This window comes from Apodemus sylvaticus, chromosome 15 (genome assembly GCF_947179515.1).
Source record: "Apodemus sylvaticus chromosome 15, mApoSyl1.1, whole genome shotgun sequence".
Classification (NCBI taxonomy): Eukaryota; Metazoa; Chordata; class Mammalia; order Rodentia; family Muridae; genus Apodemus; species Apodemus sylvaticus.
Window position 1 is genome coordinate 32,126,135 of NC_067486.1, and position 27,329 is coordinate 32,153,463.

The window sequence follows — 27,329 nt, forward strand, 5'->3', positions numbered from 1 at the left end:
CATTAGGGGACACTGTGCTCAGTTCAATGGCTGGCTAAGAGTGTCTTCCTCTGTATTTGTCATGCACTATCAGAGCCTCCCAGGTGACAGCTATATCCAGGTCCAGTCAGCAAGCACTTGTGGGCATAGATAATAGTGTCTGGGTTTTGTAACTGTATATGGGATGGATCCCTAGTTGGGGTAGCCTCTGGATGGTCTTTCCCTCTGTCTCTGCTCCTCACTTTCTCTCTGTATCTCCTTCTGTGGGTATTTTGTTCCCCCTTCTATGAAGGACCAGAGCATCCATACTTTATTCTTCCTCCTTCTTGGGCATCATTTGATATGTGAATTGTGTTTTGAATATTCCAAACTTCTGGGTTAATATCCACTTATTGGTGAGTACATACCACGTATGTTCTTTTGTGATTGGGTTACCTCACTCAGGATGATGTTTTCCAGTTCTATCCATTTGCCTAAGAATTTCATGAATTCATTGCTTTTAATAGCTGAGTAGTACTCCATTGTGTAAATATATTACATTTTCTGTTTCCATTTCTCTGTTGAGGGACATCTGGGTTCTTTCTAGCTTCTGGTTTTACTAAAGAACAACCTTTAATTGGGGCTGATTTGCAGGTTCAGAGGTTCAGTCCATTATCATCAAGGTGTGAAGCATGGTAGAGTCCAGGCAGGCATGGTGCAGAAGAGCTGAGAGTCATACATCTTTATCTGATGGATGCTAAGAGAAGATAGGCTCTCACGTGGTTAGGCTGACGGTCTCATTGCCCACCCCTACAAAGGCACAATTCCTCCCAAAGGCCACACCTACTCCAAGGTCACATCCCCTAATAGTGCCACTCCATGGTCCAAGCATATTCAAGCCACCACATTTATTAAGACAGGTACCTCTTAAACAATTAATATGGAAATGGTCAGTGTGCTAATGGCATTAAAGGTAAGTGCTGGGATGTAATGCTTTTATATATACACTAAGCAAAACAGGAATGGGCTCTACGATCAATTTTATCCAAGGATGGCAGTGACTGTATTCACATAATAAGAGGAAGGAGCTTAAGAGTGAATATATGAGAGTGATCTTGCTTGCAGGTGTGCCAAGAGGGCACAGAAAGCTCTTGGCTACATATATTTAGTGCCTGAATGAACACAACTGACCCTGGAACCCAAGCTGAGCAATACTGTGGCATTGATATGAAGTACATAGATGGCCATGAAACAGCATCAGCATCAAAGGATAATAGCTCTGTTAGATTAAAGGAGTCCTAGGGAGAGTGGACTGAGATGTGAGTGGGTGACCAGGAGGAAGAAGTGTGGTATGAAGGGCTGTAAAAGATAGCTTAGCCCTCAAGTGGCAACATAGAGAATGGAACCTGAACTCTCAGGACAGAATGCAGAGAAGTCAGAGCACTGTAAGAAAAGTCATCGACACAAGAAAGTCACCAGTTATTCTTTTGCAAGGTGGCCAAGATGCTTACCATGACAACTAGTAATTTTTTTTGACAACTAGTAATTTAAAACAAAAAGAAATCCAAAAATATTATGTGCTCCTTTTGAAACAAATCACAGAAATTTTCATCTTTGCAAAATTTATGGATTAATTTTTTATGTAATTATAAACTCCTTATATATTTTAAATTAATAAGGCCCAATATGCTTATATCACCCTTTAGACATGCCACTGAATTCAGTCGCGCAGTTCAGTACTGAATTTGTTTTATTTTATATTGTAATTTTAGGAGATATTTGTCTGTAATGGTCATTTTTACAATTCTTCCAGATATGTTTTCACATGTATGCTAGATGCTCTGTCAATTTACACTCTGCCCAGATGTTCTTACACTTTAAAATGTGCCCATCTATATTTCTATATGTTTAAATGTAATTAAGCAGATAGTGTGTATAGTATATATTTATATAGGTTTACATTTACATATGTTGCTAGGATACTTGCCTAAATTTTCACTTACACACAATTGCTACCAGTCTGTTAGCTTCATTCAAAATCTCAGTTCTGGCATTTTCTAAGGCAAAACTATTTTTTAATATTAATCCTTTTTTTATTTCTGAATGTTCTTTGTCAATTTGGGTTAATGGAAATTATCTGGTCATTATTATAGGTATTTCTAGTGTAATTGCTTTCTATTCTTCAGTTGATACACGATATGACTTTCTCTTGTTTTCCTTAGTCTTTGAAAGTGACTAGTGTTTGTTTTATTTTTTAACAGCTTCTCTCCTCCCCATTTACCTTACCTTTTGCTTTCGCAAAGATATGATCACTCAAGCCTTATGTTCTGGAGCCGAATGCTGTTCTACTCACTGTCATTTAACTTTGTACTTTACCAGTACAGAAGCCTCCTTTATGGGGAAGGAAGCATTTCAATAGATGGTGATGCAACTAGAGATGGTCTCAGTCCTTTCTTTTCATTGTATCCATTTCCGTCTCTGTCTCTGTCTTTGTCTCTGTATCTGCCTCTAAGTCTGTCTGTCTCAGAGTGTGTTTGTGTGTGTGTCTGTCTGTCTGTCTGTCTGAGGGATATAACTGCAAGTCAGAGGTGGGCACTGAATGTCTTTCTCATTCACTATCTTATCTATTTAAAGTCTATATGTATTTTTCTATTTCTGGTTTTGTGCATATGTGTGGCAGTGCTCAGATCACAAAGATCAGAGCCACTGGCTACCCTGGAGCTGATGTTTCTGGTATCTGTGAGGTTTCCACCATGGGTTCTTGGAGCCCACTTCGAGTGCTCTGCCAAAGCAGTACATGCTTTTTTAACCACTGTGCTATTTATCCAGCCCTCTCCTTATTTTTGGAAACAGAGTCCTCCACTTAAGGTAGAGATTGCCATTTTGACAAGACCAGTTGCCTAGCAAGTCCCTAGGTTGCTACTGCCCCCGTCTCTCCAATTTTAAGGGAGATGGACATCATAGAAATTCCCCAAGCCCTGATTTTTGGGTAGATGCTGGGAATCCACACTCATCCTCTGGGTTACAGGACAAGCGCTTTAGTGATGGAACCAGCTCTCTAGCCTCTTGATATGCATCTTGAGTCTGGCCTCTCTGACAGAGACCTGTAAGCTATCTGAAAGCTCAGCTCGCATGGAGGAGTTCTATTTTTAGATTCCTTCAAAGGGTTAGCAAGCTGTACTGCGAGTCCTTACTTCAAGAACCTAGAATCCCAGGTCTCGCTTTTTGTCTAAGAGCATTTCAGTCCCCTTTGCTGTAATGAAGTCTGGCTGTGAGCTTAGGCAGGTCTGTGATTGTGTACCTGCCCATCTTATCCTTCTATTCTGCTCTGCTTCTGTCTGTATGTGTTTGCAATATTTATTTCTATTTTATTATGTGTTTGTAAATATTTGTGTCATAATGTCAAGATACCATCTTTTGAAAAAAACCTGGTAATATCTGAATGTGCTTTCCTTGAGAGGGAATGTTTTTTTGTGACTAATGTAAACTGCAATAAAATTTGGTCACCTCAGTAAAGTTTGTATTTATTTATTCATGTTTGGAGTTCAGTGTAAGAAGTCATGATGGCTGAATATTAGTTTGAAAAGTTTACTTCTTATTTTTAATTAAGCTGTGAGGTGGGCACACTTACATCTGCAATGCCACTCCTATGAAACATAAATGATATGAATCCTGTGAAATATGAATCATAGAGATTAGCAAATTGTACCTGAAAACCATATTTTAAAAATTCATAAAAATAGAACATCTTAATGAGGCACCAGTTCTACATCAATGACTATGAGGGAGATACTTTTTGGAGATGAATTGGTTTAGGAAATGGTAGATTTCTAAATAGAACATTGAAGGGGTTTAAAGGTGCAGAGGTTTTTTTTTTAGACATACCAGAATGGATTACAGTGTGCTGAGTACAAGGTAAAACAAACGAGTGTAGGGAGAAAACCAGATCTGTATGCGTATGGGAATGATCCTTGTCCTTCCAGGACCGCTCACTCTGTTACTAAGCACATCTTTTCTTATATTAGAATCATCTGACTTTTAATATCTTTCCAATCTCCTCAATCAGTGGCCTAACTCTACTGCAGGTTACCAAAACAAGTCTGTTTGACTCATTAGATGCTTATTTAAGGACTTTCTATCTTCAGTGCTGACTGATGAAGCTTATCCTGAATCATCAGTCACTTGGTCACATGTGGATGTGCAGGTGTCACCGTCATATTTGGTATCTCTACATGCAATCTTGAAATGTATTTAAAACTTTTAAGAATCAGTACAGACACTTTTTAAGCTTCCACTACACATAGTGAGTGTTTGTAAGGAATATAAAACATTATGTGCTTGGAAGAAGTATATGCAAAGGAAATAAATTCTTAGTTCCAGTATTGTTCTCTTCTTCTTTTTCTTTTGGTTTTTGATCTTGGGTGTTTGTTTTTGTTTTTTTTTTATTAGATATTTTCTTTATTTACATTTTAAATGTTATCCCCTTTCCTCCTTTCCCCTCTGAAAACCTCCCCCTGCTCACCAACCCTCCCACTCCTGCTTCCTTGTCCTGTTATTTCCCTATACAGGGACAACCAGCATTCCCAGGACCAAGGGCCTCTCCTCCCATTAATGTCCAACAAGGCCATTCTCTGTTACATATGCAGCTGGAGCCATGGGTCGCTCCATGTGTACTCTTTGGTTGGTGGTTTAGTCCCTGGGAGCTCTGGGGGCGAGTACTGATTAGTTCGTATTACTGTTCCTCCTATGGGGCTGCAAATCCCTTCAGCTCCTTGGTTCCTTTCTCTGGCTCCTCCATTGGGGACCCTGTGCTCAGTCCATTGGTTGGCTGTGAGCATCCACTTCTGTATTTGTCAGGCACTGGCAAAGCCTCTCAGGAGACAACTATATCAGGCTTCTGTCAGCAAGCACTTGTTGGCATCCACAATAGTGTCTGGGTTTGGTGTCTGTATATGGGATGAATCCCAGGGTGGGTCAGTCTCTGTATGGCCTTTCCTTCAGTCTCTACTCTATACTTTTCCTCATATTCTTAACTTTTTATTTTCTTTTGCCTACTTTCACTAGAAATCTCTTAATTTCTCTTTGTAAATATATATGTACAATACAAACATACAGATTTAATATGTGAAAACACATCAATGACATAAAAATAAGACATCAAGACTAGTTCTTTCAAGATAGATAATATATATTGTTCATAAACAGCCCACAAAATTCTTATTGCTTCATCCGAGTAACGACAGCATCTTTAAAGTGTCACAAAGACATGATTTGGTCAATCACCACCGTTTATGTATGTGTAGAAGGTTACCACTGTATGTCTAAGACAGTGTCAGAGCCTGTCTGCTGTCCATCATGTCCCTTCTTTATTAGTCTCAGATAGAAGAAAACAATGAGACTGACAGCTTTGTGTCCTTTGCCATTCTGTCACCATCACAGACAAGGGAGCATTGTGTCATCCCTCAAGGCTGTCACATCTGCTATGCACCTATGTGTCTTAAACTCACTTTCACTTTCAATTCCACAAATAAATACAGGGACTACTTATTGATATGCATGCTACGTTATCATGAAAATATGCCCTTGTTCTATAATATCATGAACTTTTGATAATGACTTTTATGTTATCATCAAATCCTACAGAATACAAGTGGTCTTTGTTTTATAGAGGGGCTCATTTAAAATGAAGGTAAATCAGGAAAGGGTATATAACACTGGAAATGTAAGAAAAATAAAAATAAGTGAATGGTAAATATCTTCGTGTTTTTTTCAAAACACAAAAAGAGATACTTTAAAAATTTTAACTATGTTTACTTTATAGGTGATAGTTTCCACTAATGTGGCATAATCTTTCTGATGTCTGAGCTTTAAAAATGACAAGGAAAACAAAGGAACAAGCATGAGAATACTTTAACATGGAGAATATCTTAATTAAAATTCCAAACCACACTGGATTGTTAGAATATAATAAAGATAAGTTTATTGAACCCCTTTAAATTCTTCAGTTTTCCAGTAGGGTCACATCTTCTTCATGTAGTAAATTGCTAATTCAAGAGCACTATTTGGCCATTGCAATATGATGGCCTCTTGTTAAGTCAAAATTTTACATCACATAGATATGTAATAACCTCTATTTCCACATAGAAGGAGGGGAAAATAGAAATATTACACCAGCCTTTAAATTTCAGCACTGAAATTAATTATATATCCATATTACTGGTCCCTTGACAACCTTCACAGGAAACTATTGTTGAACTAAGACTTGAAATGAGTTTTCTCTGTCTCTGTTTTCCTCTCTCTCTCTCTCTCTCTCTCTCTCTCTCTCTCTCTCTCTCTTTCTCTCTCTCTCTCTCTGTGTGTGTGTGTGTGTGTGTGTGTGTGTGTGTATGTGTGTATGTTCTCTCTTTGGGTATATGTGTATATTTCTAAACAGATATAAGTATCTTAATATATATTATATGTGTTAATTAGCTCATTAAAGAAAAAAGTATCATTTCTATCCTTTGGGCATAAAGTTAGGTGAATCTACCTTTCTGAAATGTGTTCTCTTGGCCAGGGGACTGATTCCCCATCTTGATTTATCTCTTTTTATGTTTTAGACAGCTTGGAACTATAGGTTCTTATACAGACCAAAGGCAGATCACATCCTCTTGACCCAGCAGAAAAGCTTTCCCCCCTAAAAGTGTTCAGTAGATTCCTGGTTAACTTTAGTGTTACTTTCCCTTTTCTTATCATCTAACGCTCACATAATTTAGGAGACGGTGACAAAGTGGGAAATAGATATAACCCATTTCTGCTCTGAAAATGGTGTTCCTGTTCCTAAACTGTTCACTAGAAGAGAATAGATTCTAGACTAGAGTTCAGGTCCACTCTTGAGGGTCTCTAGGCAAGGAAGTTCATTTACAAGGAGATAAGCAAGCAGAGTTTCCTTATCCATTCTTGGAATAGAACCAAGGACAGTCCTAAAAATATTGAATGTCCAACTTTTATCCCCTGTAATTATCAGCATTTTAAAAGAAAAGAAATTCCCACATTAATTGGCAATAGTAACAATTTGTCTATTAATCTCATGTAGTCACATTGTACAATTCATAGCACATAAATGTTACTTCCTTATACAATTACCAATTTAGTAGGAAGGAGTTCTGTACATCTCCAGTAGGATTTCAAATTTTCTAATATTTCTGGGTAATCAGAATCTTATAACAGATTTCTATATCATGTCTATTCTGCATCTTGGCATATCGCTTAAATGATTTCCTGTTCCTATATATGCCTAAGGTTTGACTGAAAACACTGAATTCTGTTGTACAGGATGGAAGATGTCAGTCTCAGATCCTATTCAGATGTAGGAATACTGCCTTTGGCCTGCCATCTTTCTTACTACAACATACACACACTCAAGGGCTGACTGGGTAATAGAATTCCAGTTGCTTCTTCAAACAACTCTATCTTAGAATTCTTGGGCTGGTCAAATTGTCATTTAAAGAAGAAGAAGCAGAAGAAGCAGGAAGAAGAAGAAGAAGAAGAGGAAGAAGAAGAAGAAGAAGAAGAAGAAGAAGAAGAAGAAGAAGAAGAAGAAGAAGAAGAAGAAGAAGAAGAAGAAGAAGAAGAAGAAGAAGTATTTGCTTCCTTTCAGGTGGTCTGCTTAATATATAAGACTAGTTACTTATTCTTAGAGTAATGAGAAACATTCAGATATTTGCTGTGAAAATGCTATGAGTCTGACTAAATATTGAATAAGTAGTCACTTGAATAACCCTCTGTGTCCTACTATGTAGTAGTCATGTGACTTTCCAATATTTCCTAAATCTGTCTGATGTTTTGAAATTTTATCTTTGGAAAAGAAATAACTAGTATCTATAAGCCAGTGTATTTTAATTTATCTGCAGTCCCAGAAACTGAGTCAAGAATTTGAGGACACCTTGGTCAGTATAGAAAAATCAAAAGGAAAAAAATCCATAACTGGCATATGTCCATAAAGCTGTCAAAGTAAGACTATGTACATAAACAGTTAATCATTTTTCACATAATAGACACAAAATTTCACATAATGGAGCACAAAATTGTTGATCCAAAAAACAACACTGGCATCATCATCATAGTCATTATTGTCACATTGTGATGTGATTTTATTATCTACATGAGAGCACATTAGTATAAAGACCTTTGATGAGGCAAGTCTATTGTTCCTCCATTGAATATGTGGTTGGTAGTTAACCTGGCTCTCTAAGAAGTTCTTGATTCAATTCCAACAACTTGATTTGAAACGTGTTTTTTTACTTTGTCTCAAACCCGAGAAAGCATTTGCTAGGTACGTTTTGGAATACAGGAAGAAACAATTTCTGAGATACGCCTCATATCTGTCTTAACTCTTTTCTGAATTGGAAGGGTATCGTTCCTTCCACCCTTTCATGTGGCCTTTATTATCTTAAGGGAAGCACTCCATTGGAGAGTTAGGATCTATTCCATAGCGTAGGATAGATAACTGCTAAGCTCCTGATCTATCCAAAGGCAAGCGGAGCTCAAAGCCTGCAAGTCCAATCTCAAAGCTCAAGGGAAAGCTACGGAGTCAGCAAGCACACGAGCCTTTGAAGCAGTACCTGCATCGCAGTGTGCATCTTCCTCTTGAGAATTAGTAAGAGAAGTGTGAGTTCAGAGCTTTCCCTCTGGGTTTCAGATCTCCTCTTTCCAGTATATCTTACTTCAGCCAAAATAGAGACTAGAAATTGAAGGTAACTGCTGAATTGTTATATTTAGCAATAAAATATAATATACTCTTATATTTTACATCCCATGTTCTATATTGAACTTGATGTGTATTTTCATCCTTTCTTTGTTTTATTTATTTTTATTGAAAATAGATTCTTCTCTCATGTAATATATGCCAACCTGAGTTTCCCCTTCCACCATCCTCCCAGCCGCGTGCACCTCCCTTTAACCTCACATCCACTGCCTCCGTGACCCCTTTCCTCTTCAGAAAAGAGCAGACTTGCAAGCAGCAATAGCCAGACAGGACAAAACATACAATAGAAAAAGGCAAAACCTGAGGAAAAGGAGGTCCAATGACAGTTTCAAGTTGGGATCCAGCTCAGGCGGGAGGCCCGAAAGCCTGACACTATTACTGAGGCTGTGTTGAGAAAAACTTCTTTACTCTATAGCATGTTCCTAGATTTCCAGTCTACATATAAGTTTGTGTAAAATGTAAATTTTGCTCAACTCTTAACTTTGCTTTCATTTTAATAAGCACAGAACTAAAATATTAAAAAATCAAGTTCCAGGAAGTACAAGTTGGGGGTTCTTATCTATAGAACAGAAATCTATAGTAAATTTTTCTTACAAATTTACAAACACTCGCTGAAGGCTTTCAAAAAATGTGGGTGATGCAAAGTTTCACGATAACAAATTCTACTAATTGATTTTCTTGTTCAAACAAAGTGGATGGATTTCTTCCCAAACTACCATTTATATGCACTTGTACTTTCACGTGACATACAGTTTTCTTGTCCCTTCTATATAAATGCTTTATGAAAGTTATAATTCATGACTGCATTTGGCAATTATATAGGTAAATGTAGCAGGTCAATTTCTTATGTCTGTGAGAAGACCTCTATATTGTAGGGTATTGGACAGAATAATCACTTACAAAGTGTTCACTTCAAATATCACATTATTTTTTTCTATGAATTTAGACCAATAGAGAAATATATCAAATTCAAAGTATGTCAAATTAAGAAAAGGGTTTTCTCAAAAAAAGAAGAATATGAGAAACATCTAGAAAAATACAATTTTAAGATATCAAACAAAATATTTATGATTAGTGGTGAAAACCAGAAGAAAATGTCATGTTTGTATATGGCCTGAAAAATCTATAAAACTTTGTACTTAACTTTGGTCATTTTTATATCACTAGTCTTCCCTAATAAAATTACTCATATTAAGAATAGAGCAGAGATATGTTGAATCCAGGTGTAAAACATCCATCTTTAGGAAAACTGTAGGCAAACATGGTCTTTATTCAGCAAGTATGACTGTTGCTACACATTTGTAGCATTTGGGCATTTGGCATATGTAATAAATCATAATTGACATTTTATGCTCATGAGTTATTTAACCTTCAAGGCTTAAAAAATATTCTGAAATCTAAGGATGTCAAAATGTAGTTCCCTATGTGGTCTGCTGTGCATATTTTTATTGATATTTACCACTCTTAGGAATGTCTCCTTTTTTCTATTTCAGATGATCAGTGTTTAAAATTGCAGATTGTTCAATATTTCTCATTTTAAGTCAACATTTCATAAAGGTGCCTTTTGTACGTTCATGTCATTTGTCAAATGACATATTCTTTTCTTCTTGACATAAAGTCTTTTATACAAAATCCCTACACAAATAATAGAAATGAAGCTCATTTTTATTTTCACCAGGAGAAGATAATATTGAATAAAGGGATTATTTGGCATGAAAATATTTTTATTTTTAAGCTATATGTGCATATACACATGTCTCCACTGCTATGCCTGGTAAACTGAAATATTAAGAAATGTACTTCCATTTCTTCCAACCTGTTCAGAATTGATTCTGTCATCCAATATCCTGCCTCACTCTTTATCTCACAAAATTAATTTAAAATCAAATGCACAATGGAGCTGGTGTGTCTGGCAACTTCCCAGGCCAAATTGCATGATGTCACCAACACCTTGGTTTGGACTCCCATGCACTCTCTGCAGTGGTCATGTTTGAGACAATGCAAAGCTACCGGATTCGCTCTGGAACAGCTGAGCTCTGACTTGTCGCCATTGTGAAGTGTGTGAGTTACCATGCTTGCTAGGCTTACACATGGACACATGATGATTTCATTATGGAGATTAAATATTTCCAATATGGACCCGAATTCACTTCATTGGCATCTAAGTAAAATGTTTAGTACTAGTGCCTTTGGATTGTTTTATTCAAATGTTTGAATTTTTAAAAATCAATGACTGAGTTGTGGACTCAAGTTTCATTTAAAGAGACATAAAATGGAGTTTGGACTAGAATTAGAATAAATGTTTTTTTTTGTTTTTTTGTTTTCCAAAAAGAACCATAGAAAATCCTTAAACATATATTTCCTTGTTGCACTCTGTAATTATACAGAGCATTCTTTTCACTAATTATAAAATCAAAATATAAATCAAATTATAAAATCAAAAATGTATAATTCAGACCTGACAAAGTTTGAAGAATCTCTATGTCCCACCCTGTGAAATATTCTTAAATATTTCATTTTTTATATAAAACTAAGCAATATATCTACATCCTCAATATGAATGTGCTACTGTATTATTTTAAAATGTTTTATTACAAGTTGTTAACAGTAAATATTTGATTTGTGTACCTGTTATATAGTCCTGTTACTCAGAGTTACATTAAAATTTCTTGAACAAATAGAAATCATGGCCTCCCAGATGCTCACAATCTTGTCTCCTCCTTTTCTATGGGATCCCCACTTTCTGCTGGGAGACACCCTATGGAGATTTCCAAGTTAGACTCATAGTTTCTGGCTGTGGGTCTCTAAATCCATTCCCATTGCCGCTGGAGGAACGCTTTTGGGTTATTATGGGACAGGGCACCAGTCTATGAGAGTAACAGCGTTAGGAATCTCTTCATTGATTCGTTTTTCCAGTTGTGTCTGGTTCTGACCGCAGTCTTCGGGCTATCTAGTCTCTTGTTGCTTACTGTTCAGTCATTGTAGGTCATGGGTTTCCTCTTGTAGCATGGTACACACGTTAAACCAAACGTTGCTTTGCCACTGTTGCCCCAGTAAGTCTTGCAGGCAGGCCAACAGTGCCTGGGTTGGTGTCCAGCTTTCTCTTTTCATAGCCTCGAGCGTGGCCTCTCACGCCAAAGAGAGGGAATTAGGAGAGCATGGTCCGCTGAATCAACTCGGCAGAGCTCACACTGGGTCGCAGAGAGCAAAACAGCAAACAGAGGGTCTGCATGGCTCTGTCTGTATTGGGTCCGCTGTGAGCATGTTGTAGCTGTTAGCTTGGTGTTTTTGTGCGGCTCCTAATGAAAACTAGTGTGTCTCTGACTGCTTCCTTTTTCTCCTAATGTGTCCTTGCCCAGCCTAGATAGGGGGGCCTTGTCTTAGTATAACCTGTTTTGCCCTGTTTGGCTGTTGTCTGTTGGACGCCTGCTCTTTTCTGAATTAACAACTGGAAGGGGAATGGATTTGTGGGCGAGGCTCAGCGGTGCAGGGCGGGTAGGAATAACAGAGGGAGGGGAAACTGTGGTCGGAATGTATTGCATGAAAAAAAATATTTTTAATAATAAAAATGAATAAAAGGAATCATGACCATGATACCTTTAAGTATCCCTGATCTAGATAGTTGAGAGACAAAGATTTAAATTTGTCATTGCAACATTCTTTCCCCTTCTGTTGTATGAACGAGGTTATGAAACAACCTTACTTAGTTTCTTTGGGAAGCGTAAATTTACAATGTCCGAACCCATGTATACGAAGATTTTTAAACGTAGGTGAGTATAAAATAACATTTTATAGTGCATTTAATGCTCCCTTCTATTTTCAGTTAAGTGGTCAGAATTAAGTTTAGATATTTAGAGACATTTACATTTAGTCTAATGAAAATAGATAGACTGGAAATATACCTTAGTTTTATTTTTTATTTCTACGGATTGTATTTGATAATATGTAAGTAAAAATAGTGAAAAATCTAATACTGAAAAACTGAAAGCATCAAGCCTCCTTTAAGTCTAAATTCATAAAATAAAAATATATTAAGTGGGAGCGATTACGAATGAGGTTTCGAAGTCATTGTCAGTTGTTACCATGTCATTCATTCCTTGGTTTGTTGTTTTGCTATTTTCCTCTCTGAGGTGACTTAGTCTATGACACTGCCATCTTATTTATGCCTCTGCTCGGTCACTTATTTATGCAGTCACTTGATAAATAGAGAGCATGGGAATTGTAGTCAGTGCACTGTGTTAATTGCTCTGGCCAGTTGGAGGTTTCTCCTATACAGCTACAATGCTCCAAGTTTACCATGCCTCAGAGCTTTAAAAAGACGTCCGGAAGCATGGGAAATAATGCGGAAGAGAAGGCTGACTTTGGGCCTCTCGCTGTCATAACTCTGGGAACCTAACAGACGATGCAAATATGCTTGGAAGTAGACAGGGAATCAGGATTCATCAGGAAAGGACAACACTGATTAAGCTGAAAGGCATGCACGAATTGAGGACATCCAAAAGATAATGTCGGAACAAAACCACATGAATTTCTTTCTTTAAAGAAGGACGGGAAAGCAGACATTGGAAAGTGGACATTATGCAGATCTCAAAGGCCCGTGTGTTATATGACAAACGGCTTAAACATGATCTTGCTGAGAGTGATTCCTGCAAGGATATGTGTGCGCTACCGCAGCCGGTTGTGTTTACGATGTGATGGATCTGTGTGAGAGAGTAGAAGGGTTTCCTTAGGAAGAGACCTGAAGGCAGGGGCAGAGGAGGAGGCTTTTAGCAAAGGCAAAAATGCTGAACAGTAAGACATCAGCAAGGAGTTTAGAATCATTCTTCAAACACACCACCCTTTCAACTTATGTTTATTTGTGTCTAGTACATTTTGTTTGGGGCTACATTTTTCTTTTTCAAATGTTTCATAATGAGCAATTGTAAGTATTGGAGTGCCTCTGATTTTATACACTCTCAAGAAGAAAGGCAAACGTTTAAAATCTCAGATTCCACTGCTGAAAACCTGCCACCGAATAGCTACATGCTTCCCAGATTTATTGCTAAGGCTTGGTTCACATTTCTACTCAAAACTTCATTTACTATGGTTTCAGTAAGGATTCAGCACAGCCTAAAATGTCATATACCAAATAGTAGTTCTGAAGTAATGGTTGTTTTTTACCAATTTTCCAGAAGATTGATTTAGATTGTTTTATGTTCTCTGCCTGCAAAAGAACAAAACAGGAAAAGAATCACTGGCTTGATCTTTCATCTGTGGGCTTTAGAAGAAACTACTTGGTTCTTCTTTCTACTACAAAGGATGGAAACATTTTAATATATCAAACAAGATTGTCGAGCTATGAACAAATAAAAACACCAAAAAAGACTACCAGGGAGTCGATTTTCTTTCTTCTTCTACATTATTATTTTTACCTCATTTATTTTTGAGCTATAATATAATAACATCATTCCTCTTCCTATTCTTTTCTCTATATCCCTCTGTATACCCCTACTTAGATTATAATGTGATTCTACCCTTCCCTTTTCTGCCTCCAAATTCTCCCATATCCCCCTCCGTTGTCTCTTTAAAATTCCTGGCAACTTTTTTTTGCATTAATTGCTGTTATATGCATATGTTATATGCATATAATGCTGTTATATGTATATACATATATAATCCTAACTAAAACCTGCTCATAACTAGTATGTATGTTTTAGGACTGACCACCTGGTGTTAGATAACCAGTTAGCATGTTCTCTCATGGAAAGGCTATTTCTTCCTCTCTCAGCATTTCTTAATTTCTTATTGTTCTTTGTATAGGATGGAGACTTCTTAATCACAATCTCTAGCAGACCCCTAAACTCTCAGTGTTAGTTTTTCAACCTAGGGGCTCATGCTTACTAAGCAAATACTTTGTCACTGTTGTGCTATCCCATAAGCTTTCTTACCAGGTCCTTGCTTAAATGATGGCAAATAATAAATTCACAGGATCACTGTTAAATCACCGCGGTTTAAAATTAATTAATATATAAATTGCTAAATATTCCAGTACCTTTCCACCAAATGGGAGGGGGACTAAAACTCTCCAATTCTAAATATCTTAGGAATTTTATTTTACCAAGCATGAAAACGAAACATGCATTTGTATAATAGATGAACCGTTTAGACTAATGGTGTATTGGGGAAATAATTTTATCCACAGTCAAATACTATTTAATAGATTCTTACTCATTGGTCAGTGCTTATTTACAGCTAAGATTAAATTCTCCAGAACTCTTGAGCATTGAACCATTTAAATCACATTCCTGAGCAGGTGGCAGGCACCTAAATGTTGATGAGGCGTGACCTGAGAATGCATTACTTAACGTATTAGCTCACTTTTTAATCTCTGTGAAGACTCACTTTTGTTCTTTTATTACACACATGCATTATTACGTCTGATGTAATTGTTCCTAGGGGATAATTTAAATATTTTTAAGCTAACAATCGGAGTTCTTTAAAAAACACACAAAAAAATCAAAAACAAAAACAAAACCAAACAACAACAACAAAAAACCCACCTAGATTGTGTTTTTGAAGGGATGTTCTTTTTAAATGCTGAATTCACTGTGAACAATAATATCACAGTTATTTTATTGTATTTGGAACTTACTACCCACAAAGGTTAAAAAATTATTATAGAATCTGATTAATTACCAGTTTGAGTTCACTTGGAAACTATGGTGTGGGAGGGGAGGAGTGTAATATTTTGAACGATCACTTATTTGGTATTATAATCACTTTCTAGCAAGCTATAACCTTGATACATTTTTACTTAGCATGAATTTTATGTTCTTTATGATCATCACTGTCTAAATGGAAAGTGGAAATTTTATTTTAGCTTAGGTCCCACAGGGGTCCTGCGGAGAGATACCAAAGAGGACTTTGTAATTCGGACCTTTTTCACAGCGTTCTTATCATACATAGACAGAGTTTGGCTCTCAGTGTCAGTTCAATAGCCACTCACTGAATGCCTACTGCGCAGATAACTCCAACTCACGGTGCTGAGACAGTGAGACTAGCTTCCTGCTCACAGGCAGCCCATTCAGGTACTGAGCATCCCTCTTTGGAATCCCATGGGCCTTTCTTTACCCTCTCATATATGAAACACTGTTCAAAAGGAAGCTTTAGATAGCATCATAGAATTCATGGACTTGAAAAGACCACACTGGAAGTAGGGTTGGCCTAAAACATTTACCGTAATGGAAACCTTATCTGTCAGTTTTATTGTTTAGCAAATAAACTCCAGAGAAATTGAGATGCTAAGTAAGAGGGGCCTATGGTGAATCAACATTTCCAACCAGGGAACCTGGGGCAATGTTACAAGTTCCTGGCTAGCCTGGTCTACAGGGTGAGACTCTTTAAGAGAGTGGAGGGATAGTTGTGATGATGGTAACAGGGTCTTCGTTTTGAATATATGTACATTTATCTATGGATATATGTTCATGCGTGTCAATTATGAAGTCCTAAACCAGATTTCCTTTTTCTCTTCCATCTCAGAGGGTAGTTCTTAGTGTGATTTAATAAAAAGCTCCAGATAATATTGTCAAGAATTAAGTGTTCAAGTTCATTGAAAAATAGCAAAACTCACATTAAATTTCTTTTGTTTGTTTTTTGGTTTTTTTTGAGGGGGGTATTTATTTTTTATTTTTTTGAGGGGTGGAGTGGGGGAGAATCCTAGCTCTTCTTGTCAAAGGAAATAAAACTTGTAGAGCAACCGAAATCAAAGCTTTGAAATGCTAAGCAATTTCAGTAAATGAACTGATGAAAGCGTTTGTGGAGATTAAAACAGTTTGCCACCAAGATTGTGAAATGAAAATATTTTCATATCGTCACTGTAAATGTACTGTAAAGAAACATAGATACTAGCTGATGCAGTTGATTCCCTATGAAGTTGCAAGATGGGAGGAAACCAACCATCAAGCTCTGGAAGCTGGTGTCCATGCAGGTTCCAGGGACTTGTCTCCCAGGAGTTCCAGTTTAACCAGCAGAGCACATGGCTTAATTAAGTAGGTTTATACACATATGTGAGAAATCATTTGGTGTTACTGTTTTCCTCTAAATATTTTAAAATGTTGGAAGTTTTATTTTAACATATACTTAGTTGGATTGTGGATTTTTTTCCTATGTCAGAGTCCTCGGTGTCTTAAAGCTGTATATTTATAGTTTTTACCAATTTGAGAAAGATTTGCTCTCTTTTTCACTCTTCTTTACAACCTTGTCTTCCTCCTTCTCTGCAGACAGCTTAGTGGCACCTGGGTTGGATGTATCACAGGCTCACTAACAGTGTGCCGTGTTCTTCACCTTTAGCTTCCCATCCATGTTCTCTTGGTTTGTCTAGTTCGAGCATTTTGAGGCTCTGACCATCTTTTTAGTTTTAATTTTTTAATTAATTATTTTATTTATTTACATGTTGCTTCTTCCATCCTGTCCCCCCTCCCGTAGTTCTTTACCCCATCCCTGCTCCCATTCGGCCTCTGAGGGGGTGCTCCCTGTACTCCCCCATGCCTCTTGCATCTTTCTTCCCCGGACATCAAGTCTCTACAGGATTAGGCACATCCTCTCCCACTGAGGCCAGACAAAGAAGTCCCCTGCTACACATGTGCCCTGGGCCTTGGACCAGCCCATGAATGCTCTCTGGCTGGTGTCTTAGTCTCTGAGAGCTCCCAGGGGTCCAGGTTAGTTGCTACTGTTGGTCTTCCCTTCAGCTTTCCCTTCAATCTTTCTCCTAACTCTTTCGTAAGGGTCCCTGACCTCAATCCAATGGTTACCTGTAAGTATCTGTACCTGTCTCAGACGGCTGCTGATAGATTCTATCATAGGACAGCCATGCTAGGCTCCTGTCTGCAAGCAGAGCATCTGATATTCTGACTTTAAATCTGCTGTTTTTTAATGTACTATATACTGAGTTTATCTAGTAAAGGTTAATTTATGTTGTTGATAATTTCAATGGTTTTGTTTTGATATACTTCAAATTCTGTTTAAAATTTTTGAGTTTCTTTTTGGTTTTTTTGTTGTGTACATGTGTGTGTGTGTGTGTGTGTGTGTGTGTGTGTGTGTGTAGGTTAGGATAAAACCTAACAGGTTTCATGACATCTGTGCTGATAACAACAAAAATCAGCTCTGACCTCAGAGGAGATCAGAGATGGTTTATTCAATGGATACATTTTAAAAGGCTTAACTGATAGTCTTTTGTACACGGAGCTGGGAAGTAATCTGACTAGTAAGGGGCTAAAGGAAACCAGAGATTATTTGCCTCTTGACCTGTAAGATACCAATCATGATCACGAAGACTTGATGATCAGTGTGGCTTGGAGCATGTTGTATGGAGCTGTGAGGAGTTTTTTGTGGGAACGCAGGTTTAGAGCATCTTTGCCTACATGTGTCATCATGATGGTCATCCTGCTGGTCATCCTGCCCTGTACCCTGTCTGGTTCTCCTTTGTATGGTTCCCACTTGCAGCTGGTTCTGTTCACTCCCGACTAATGAGTTCCCCTTCTGCTTTCCTAGGATGCCTTTCACGGGCCTCACCAGTTTCTGCTTTCTAAATATCACTTCCTCTCTCCTCCTCTCTCATGATTACCTTTTAAGTTCTGAACATACAAACACACATGTAAATGGACTCACACATACATTTACAATATTTAGATTGCACCTTTGCTAGAAAACATAAACATTGTCTATCTGAATGTGGTTTATTGTAGAGTATGATTTGCAATTGCTCTCATTTTCCTGCACATGTTATAATTTCATTTATTTGTAGATATATATAAAATTAGATCATATATACTATGTGGTTTTTTATTTTCTCGATTTTGTGATATTTTTAAAAATTAATTTTCTTTTTAATTTTTAAAAATTTGTTCTACTATAATTAGTTATTGCTTGTTAAGTTCTGTTTATAGTCTTGATAGCTGCTTCAAAATCTTTGTCAGAAAAATCTCAATATTTGATTCTGATTAGTGTTGGTTCCTTGGATACTCTCTTCACTAAAATTACCATTTTCCTAGTATGTGTTTTGGCCAGTGTCTTAGATCCTTAGTTCTTAACAAAAATACACAACCAAAGCAACTTGAGGAAGAGTGTTTGACTTCCAGCTCCAGGGAACATTGTGCATCACAACAGCCTAAACACTGGTATTATGGAAAAAAGGCAGCTGGCACATTAAACCCATGTTAAAGTCAGAGAAGTGCTCAGCTGCCTTTCTCTCCTTTATTGAGTACAGGACATCAGCCTAAGGGATGGTGACACCCACAGTAGATATGAGTATTCTTGTCTCAACTAACATAATGTAATCCCTAAGAGTCATGTGCTAAGCTTTGTCTCTGAGGTGACTCTAAATCCTATCAAGAGTATAAATCAGTAACCAAAGCAATAAGTGACAAGTTAGTGAATTTTACCCAGAAATCTTTGTTACATCAAGGCTGGATGCCATAAGAATAGATCACTTCTAGGTGATATGTTCTATAAAGTGCACTTATGGTGCAGCAGGAGGGGGTGCCTTAGCAGACCCGTGTTGAGGCACACCCCCCCATGCCCTGAGGTACCAGTCAGTATAAAATGAAGTTTATTTGAGGGCATGGGAAGGGGACAGAGAGAGGGTCAGAAAAGGAGAGGTGGGAGGGAGGAAGGAAGATGGAGGAGGAGGGAGAAGTAGGAGAAGAAGGAAAAAGGATGAAGAATGAAGAAGAAAGAAGAAGAGGGAGGAGGAGGAGGACGAGGAGGAGGAGGAGGAGAAGAAGAAGAAGAAGAAGAAGAAGAAGAAGAAGAAGAAGAAGAAGAAGAAGAAGAAGAAGAAGAAGAAGAAGAAGAAGAAGAAGAAGAAGAAGAAGAACAAGAAGAAGAAGAAGAACAAGAAGAAGAAGAACAAGAAGAAGAACAAGAAGAAGAACAAGAAGAACAAGAAGAACAAGAACAAGAACAAGAAGAACAAGAACAAGAAGAACAAGAACAAGAAGAACAAGAACAAGAAGAACAAGAACAAGAGCAAGAAGAAGAAGAAGAAGAAGAAGAACAAGAAGAAGAAGAAGAAGAAGCAGCATGGGAACATGGAAAGAGGAGGGAAGCAGGAAGGAGAAAGAGAACAGAGAGAGGGGGGGTGAGAAAAGCACAGGAGAGGCCAAACAGTCTTTTTATAGCAAGCCAGGCTCCTACCTGGCTCTGTTGCTAGGTAAATGTTGGGTGGACCCTAGAAAAACTGCTAACATGCTAGCACTAAGGACATTCAGCATGTTTTAAGAGTAACAATTAGATCCTGGTCTGCAGTTATGTTTTATGTATCCATAGATACATAAGACAAGAGTTCAGTTTTTTTTCAGACTTTGTGGTATTATCTGGTCCAATGGAGTTACTCAGTCACATATGAGTAGACACGAATTTCTACATTAGATTTGTGACTTTGGGAAGCAGATATCCCCCAGGCAAGACTTCTGGGTGGTGAAGGAGGGGGCAACCGTCCTGCTGTGTACTGATTATTTCTCTGTGTTTTTAATGGGTACAAGTCACAGAATACAGAGGGGATTTATTTGCTTTCTGGGGTTGGTTGTCCATGAAAAAGCCTCTTAGCTCTCTCTCACTTGATTCTAGATTTTATTGCTTTTCTTAATGAAGTACATAATAAACTTTCATTTTTCCTCCCAACTGAGTGAAAATGTACAAAATTCTGTAACATTCTAGCAGACACTCTAGAAATAGTTGTAGTAGAAGAGCGATTTACCCTAAGAATATATTATCATAATACACTACTCACATTTGCACCGATTGAGTAGTGTATGATGACACAGGTAGTTCCCAGCTAAATGTCAGCTCTGGTGTAAATAATGTTCAATAAGTGTCTCTATGACAGGGGCACTTCTTAATATATAGAAATTATTTGTTGGCATCTTGCAAGATTTCTAGCAATGTCAGTTTTTAAAATGTATATCATTCATTTTCATAGTGGTTTTTGGTCATTATTATTCATTCTATGAAATGAATGTCAATGAAAACCATTTTTATCACCATTAACCTCTTCCTCGCTCAAAGTTTTATTCAGAATTCGACCACATAATTAAATGGTTATTTCTTCGGTGATTAAGTAACTCCCAATTGTTCTGTTTTTAAGTATAGATACTTAAAATATTCTTTAATGTGTCTCAGAAGGTGAAAACTTAGTATATTGTTCAATAAAATATCCATCATATTGTGTCCAAAATCTGTTTTAAATGTGCTTACTGTGTGCTGTGTTATTCACATTTCCAATATTTTCTCTTTCCAGCTTTAAGGGACAATCGGATCGAGCTGGTTCGCGCTTCTTGGCATGAGTTGAGCATCAGTGTCAGTGATGTGTCTCTCTCGGATGAAGGACAGTACACCTGCTCCTTATTTACAATGCCTGTCAAAACTTCCAAGGCCTATCTCACTGTCCTGGGTAAGTACTAGACACTAACACCATGGAATCACACTCCCAGAAAAACGTGCTCTGCTACACAGCATGGTTCAATCAGATAATACTTATTGCACATCAAATCAATAGACATAATTAAATGTATTGCTGCCTCCCAGAAGAACACCTTTAAGAATCACTTAGTTGCTTTAATTTTAGAAATGGACAAAGGTAGACACAAAGGTTAGAGCAAACGGCAGAAAGCATGATACCATTTTGTATCTTAGGGACTAAATTTATTCTTCTTCCAATTAATTTTCTACCAAGGTCTGTGGTATATGCTCTGTGTTTTGAAGCCATTTAAAAAGTGATCGAATACTGGGCACGATGACTCTACCTTCTGAGATGTTCTTTATCATATTGTCTAAGTCACCTGATGGGGGGGCCTCCCCTAAGGACCCGTGGCTTTCAAAACCGACCTCTTCTTTTGTACTCTAGTGGATTTAAATGGCCCCGACTTTTCCAAGTGTCTCTATTTAAAAGAAGAAAAATGTGTATTTTCTGGATCCGTAAATGAAGTACGTAATGTCACTTGTGCATGAAGCTTGTAGCTTCCTTGTGCTTTTATCCTCTAAGTATCAGGCCATTTTCCAAAAGGTTAAAGTGACATAAAAAAGCAACGCATTTGTAGAGATTCAGAGGCAATAAAGCCACAGCTCAGAGCTCGTCGACTGCACAGGGCCCCAGTCAGCTGAAATTGCTGCAGTTCATTGAAACGCACCTGTGTACTGAACAAGTTTGAGAAATTTAAAGATTGATTTTTTTTTCTTGTTGCCCCCAGCTTGCCTTCCTTTTTAGATAGATAAAGGCATAGTGTTGCATTTAAAATAGCCAATGCATAACATCCTTTTGGGTAGGAATATTAAAGTTAATCCAGCTAGTGAATTGGTTCTGTGCTTGGGATGTGAAATACGTTTCATTGCAAGTCCCTCTGGAACGATTTCATAAAAATCTTCACAAGTTTGCCGTTAAGGACAAGATCTATCCACTAAAGTGGAATGTTCCATGATAACAGTTGCCTAAGGTTAATGTATTGTTCTGTAGCGCCAACTCACCACTCACAAAATAAATGACTACAGAGAGTAGTTTATTAAATTGCGGTATGACATTGATTTTTTTTTTCTTTAACGGGTTTGGAGGTGAGCCCACATACACCAGCTAGCTAGTTAAGAGATGTAAGCTTATTTCTAGTTTATTTTCATTGTCATTTTTCTTTGTATATTACATGCTGGAGCGTTCTAATATTCTTACATTTTAAAATCCTCAGAAATTAAGTTAAAGCAGTAAAATACGGACAACTTCCAGGCATATTTGTGACGGAATAATGCTACATGAAACTTCAACAAACCTCCAAGTAGATAGTTAAATAATATAGGATAGGAGATGTGTGATTTTTTTTTCAGGCTGTGGGGATGGCTCTGCAGGTAAAAGCACTTCGTGCAGAAGCCGGATGAGCTGAGTTCAGACGCTTGGTACCCACATAAAAGCCTGATGAGACAGCACCGGTCTTTTTACCCAGCATTCCTGCATCTAAACAGGAAGCGATGATGGAGAATTCTTAGGGCACACGTGGACCAGCTATTCTGGAGCTGCGGGCACAGTGGCTGAGAACAGGAAAGAGCTTGCCTCAAACAAGGAGAAAGTGAGGAGCAGCTCACGAGTTTTCCTGTGACTTCTGCATGTTAGGCATGACATCTGTACAGCCGTCCACATGAATCCGTGCCCATTCACTCAGACGCATTCATATTATACAATTACAATAAATCTATTTTAAATGTATGTTTTCAAATCACTGAAATATTTTTTAAAGCACTAATTACTTACATGAGGTCATTTGAAACAGAAAAAAGTAGCGATGATTAAAATAGTAGATAGATATGCTGATTCTCCAGACACAATTGAATTTCTATTGAAAAATATTGAAATGAATCCTCTACTTTAAATGAATCAAAAGCCAGTATGGATGTAAGCATACATGAATCTCTTATTCAAAATCTAATTTTCTTAAATAAAATACAGGGAATATAATGATTCCCTTTGAGGTTTGAGAATTATAAAATCACGAATGAAAGTTTCTAGATTAGATAAATCATAATGCTGACAAAAGAGAAATGCGTTTTGTGAATAGTTTCCTTAATGGAGCTTACCTTCTTAGGCTGCACACTGGCAAATCACATGTATTTGAATTGTATCTTAAAACGTACAAAGACTATTTTTGCAGGTGAAATATATAATTTTTATTTAAAAACTACTTTGAACTGTGTATACTTTAAAATTCTTTCTGGATGATGCATATAAATATTTGCCACATCCAAAAAAAAAAAGGTTTATTTTAGCATGCAGATGTTTAGGTCATCCTTGGAGACTGATGCTCATTTTCCTTATTAAATTTTAGGTGTTCCAGAGAAGCCTCAGATTAGTGGATTTTCATCACCAGTCATGGAGGGAGACCTGATGCAACTGACTTGTAAGACATCTGGCAGTAAGCCTGCGGCTGATATAAGATGGTTCAAAAATGACAAAGAAATCAAAGGTAAAGCATAGGGAAAGTCCCCTAGTCAACATTAATGAAACTATTGTGCTGGGTTAAAATAGAGAACTTCCTATGTTGCAGACCCCAGTATTGCTTACTATTCAATTTAATTTTAAAGAGAATTATTATTTTCTTATTATATAATTTCGCAAAGTGTATTACTGTCATCACTGTGAGGCAGCAAGATGGCCTCAGTATGTACAAAGGTCTGATGCCAGGTGATTGACCCCAGGGATCCACATGATAAAATGAGGGAACTCATCCCTGCAGGTTTTTCTCTGAACTCTATGTGCACACATGCATATATGCAAAGCATGTGTGTGTGTGTGAAATGCACACAATTTTTTCAAAAATTAAAGATTTTTCTAAATCAAAATCTTTAATACAGTCAATGTGTATTTCATTTTCTACTTATATATAAAAACAATCCCAACTGTAGAACTAATAAAAAAGACAACACCAAAAAATAAGTTGATGTAAGGATGAGAACATGAAGATTTACACTTGAAGACATAGAGTAGTAAACACAGCACTATTTCAAGTCCCATAGATATATTATATATTATAATCGTGGAGATGGTGTGAGTTATTTCTTCATTTTGTAGACTTCTGGTATTATAATGTCTTGAAAGTAAAACCTAACTATCATAAATTTGATTTCTAATGATTACCAAAAATGTAAGTGAAGTGTTTTGTTTCAGTAAAAATTCATAATTATTTAGATGTTTTTGTACTGATTCCAGGATTTCTCTGACACACACAAAACATATATACTCTAAGGTTGTCAAAGGAAGGAAGTTCAAATAAGAAATGCTTAGTATATGATTAATTAAGTAGTTTATCCTGGTATGATTGGTGTGTCTTGAACCTCATATGAAGATGTTAGAACTGGTATCATCACATATACATTAGTAGTAGTTGATTAATTACTTAGTGGTGATTGTTAGTTGGTAGAGAACAATTGTTTATGCAGGCTGTTCAAACAAGTTGCCTATGACAAGGTAATGGTATAATTTTGGCATAATTTTCTATATGATATGCTTTGCCAGTCACTTTAATTATTTTTATATGCGGTTCTTATCTTGTATCTGATTATTTAATTCTTAGTGGTGAAAAAACAGTCCTGGCATGTGGATTTGCTTATCTTAGCAAGATTGTAATATACAAAATTGCAGTCATGTGTGTTCTATCTTACTTTCTACATGTATACTCTCCTAATAGTGCCATATCAATAAGTTTAACCTTATTGACCATCTTATTCTTGCTTCTAGTTATAAGATTAACTAATAGTACAAGACACAAGATTAAAATCAGACACTTTATTATTCTAAAGCTAACATTCAAATTGCTTTGTACCTTGAATCTTGTATTACAGCAAGCTCAATAATGTCCATTGTAATACCGACTTTAGGATATATGTAGTATGTTTTTGTGGACCTAGTAACATCTTGCTAAGCTAATCTTTCATTTGCTTCCCTGGTAATCTGACTGTGACAAGCATTTGTTCCAGTAAGTTTTATGTTAGGCACTTCGAATGGAAAGCCCTATACTGCAGGATATGTATAAAATTCCTCCTGCAGCTTACAGAAATATTCTAGGCAGCAGATTCTTAAGCCTCACAGTAGACTTTTTTTCAGTGAAAGACTTGGTTTAGGATTGTAAGAATTTTTTAAGTGTATTATGTCAATGATTTTGAAAGGACTTTTTAGATCTGTTTGGTGTGTTCACATGTCCATGTCCACGTTCATGTGCTTAGGCATGTACACATGTTTGTGTGTATTTGTGAGAACTGTAAAATATACACATTAGGATGCCTGTGGAGAACGGAAGATGTCAGAGTTACAGGTAGTTGTGACTGCCCAATGTGTAGGCTGGGAAATAGAGCTAGATCCTGAAAGAGGAGAAAATTCTCTTAAAGGGTGAACCATTCCTCCAGCCCAGTGATTGTTTTTTTAAGCTGGGATCTTTACCCTAACCTTACCATAGTGAACTAGTTGGTTGAATACAAATTCTTAGTATTTTCTCCATAGTCCAAGGATTATTCTTTCCTGACTCCCCAGGGGAGTTAAAGAGGTAACACATTAGATAGTTAATTAATATCGACTGACTGTACTTAACATTGTAACCTCATGGGAAAAAAATCAGTAGTATAATATTTTCTTTATTCAATAGATTTTTTTAAAACAAATCTGCCTTTTCCTTTGAATTTCAAGCAAAACTGAAGATATGCAAAGGGAAGTGGTATCCTATTTTGTATTTTGAAGTTACTAAGCCTCCTTCTCTTATGCTCTCCATTGCAATAATGTTTTATAGAACCGTTATGATGCCCCCTCTCTCACACACACACAGACACACTTTAATTCATCTATAGATCATTTTGTTTGTTTACAACTCCTGTGAATATCTAGGCCATTTGTCTTACCAACAAGACGGTGAGCTTCCTGAGTGTTGTAAACTTCCCTTTGATAGGCATCCATGTAAATAAGTGCAGTAGTCTGCATAGCGAGGACATCCATTTTGCCTGCTGTCCTCCGAATTTGCTAAGTGCTATTTTACAGAACAGTTATTTTAGCCGACACTATATGCGGCAAGGAGTGGTCCATCATCATCATGCCCTACCTTGTCTTTCCAGAGATAAAAACGTATGACTTACATTATCATCTGACAGAATTTACTGCAGCATTACTTGCAACTTTAAGCACACATAAGTCTTAGAATAACACAGAAGGGAGTGAAGCTACTAGAAACCAACCCAACTCCGTTCAGTAAGAGTTTTCTAATGTGCCTCAGCCTCCCTGTATGTCAGGGCTTGTGAAAGAAGTGTCACATGAAGAATCCATGAAGAATTAACCTGGAGATGCTTAAGGTGACTTGGGTTCTTAAAATAATCATTATTAGAATTCTGTTCTATGAAGATGTGTATAAAAATTAAGTAACTTTCTTTAGATTACCTGTGGATCACATCTATCTGTGGAGGACTTCTTCATTCATTTAGACAACAGCATAAATATCAATTACCTGTGTAGAAGTCCTTCATTGTTCAGATTCTTTTTGTCTTCTAATCTAAAATTGCTTTAATAATGTCTCCTTGATACTGCTGCTGCAGATAACACACAGAAATTCCTGCCAGGTACAAAAAAATCACTAAGTATGTTTTAGATTTTCATCATTTTTGTTATTTCTATAATTAATAAATAATAATTGTTAAGGTATGCAAATCTCTAAATTAAAATTATAAACAAAACAGGAAGAACAGTGGTTCACTAGTACATTCTCAAATGACAGATGATTGTGTAAACCTGTGATCTCACAGGCTCAAATACAAGAATTAGCTGTAGTGTTTGTGTACAGGTAGCAGATACTGGTCCTATTTTATGGAAACTAAAAAGCCCTCAGATGTTCATTCATAAACAGGCTTTTAGTAAATAATCTGTTACCACTGAATAAATAGATCTTAACAAATCCATCATCTGAGTAGGGGCTAGGAGTAACTAATAGGACATTCTACAGACAGGGATTTAATTTATCCCTGTAGTTAAGTGTTTCAAATACTGATGGAATTTTATAAAAGGTATGCTTAGGCAAAACAACCAAGGACGTGGGATTCAGATGTGCTTTTGAAACTCTTCTATTCCAGTCTAAGGAGTTAA

The 27,329-nt window shown here is 37.0% G+C and overlaps 1 protein-coding gene across 1 annotated transcript in view; it reads left to right on the forward strand.

Annotated features, from left to right (window-relative positions):
* The window catches only part of Cadm2 (cell adhesion molecule 2), a 224,970-nt gene that overhangs the window by 51,619 nt on the left and 146,022 nt on the right, over positions 1 to 27,329 (forward strand). The window contains exons 3-4 of the mRNA XM_052159105.1: positions 20,979 to 21,131; positions 23,542 to 23,679. Coding sequence (XP_052015065.1) covers positions 20,979 to 21,131; positions 23,542 to 23,679 — 291 coding nt within the window. The remainder of the gene's footprint in view (positions 1 to 20,978; positions 21,132 to 23,541; positions 23,680 to 27,329) is intronic.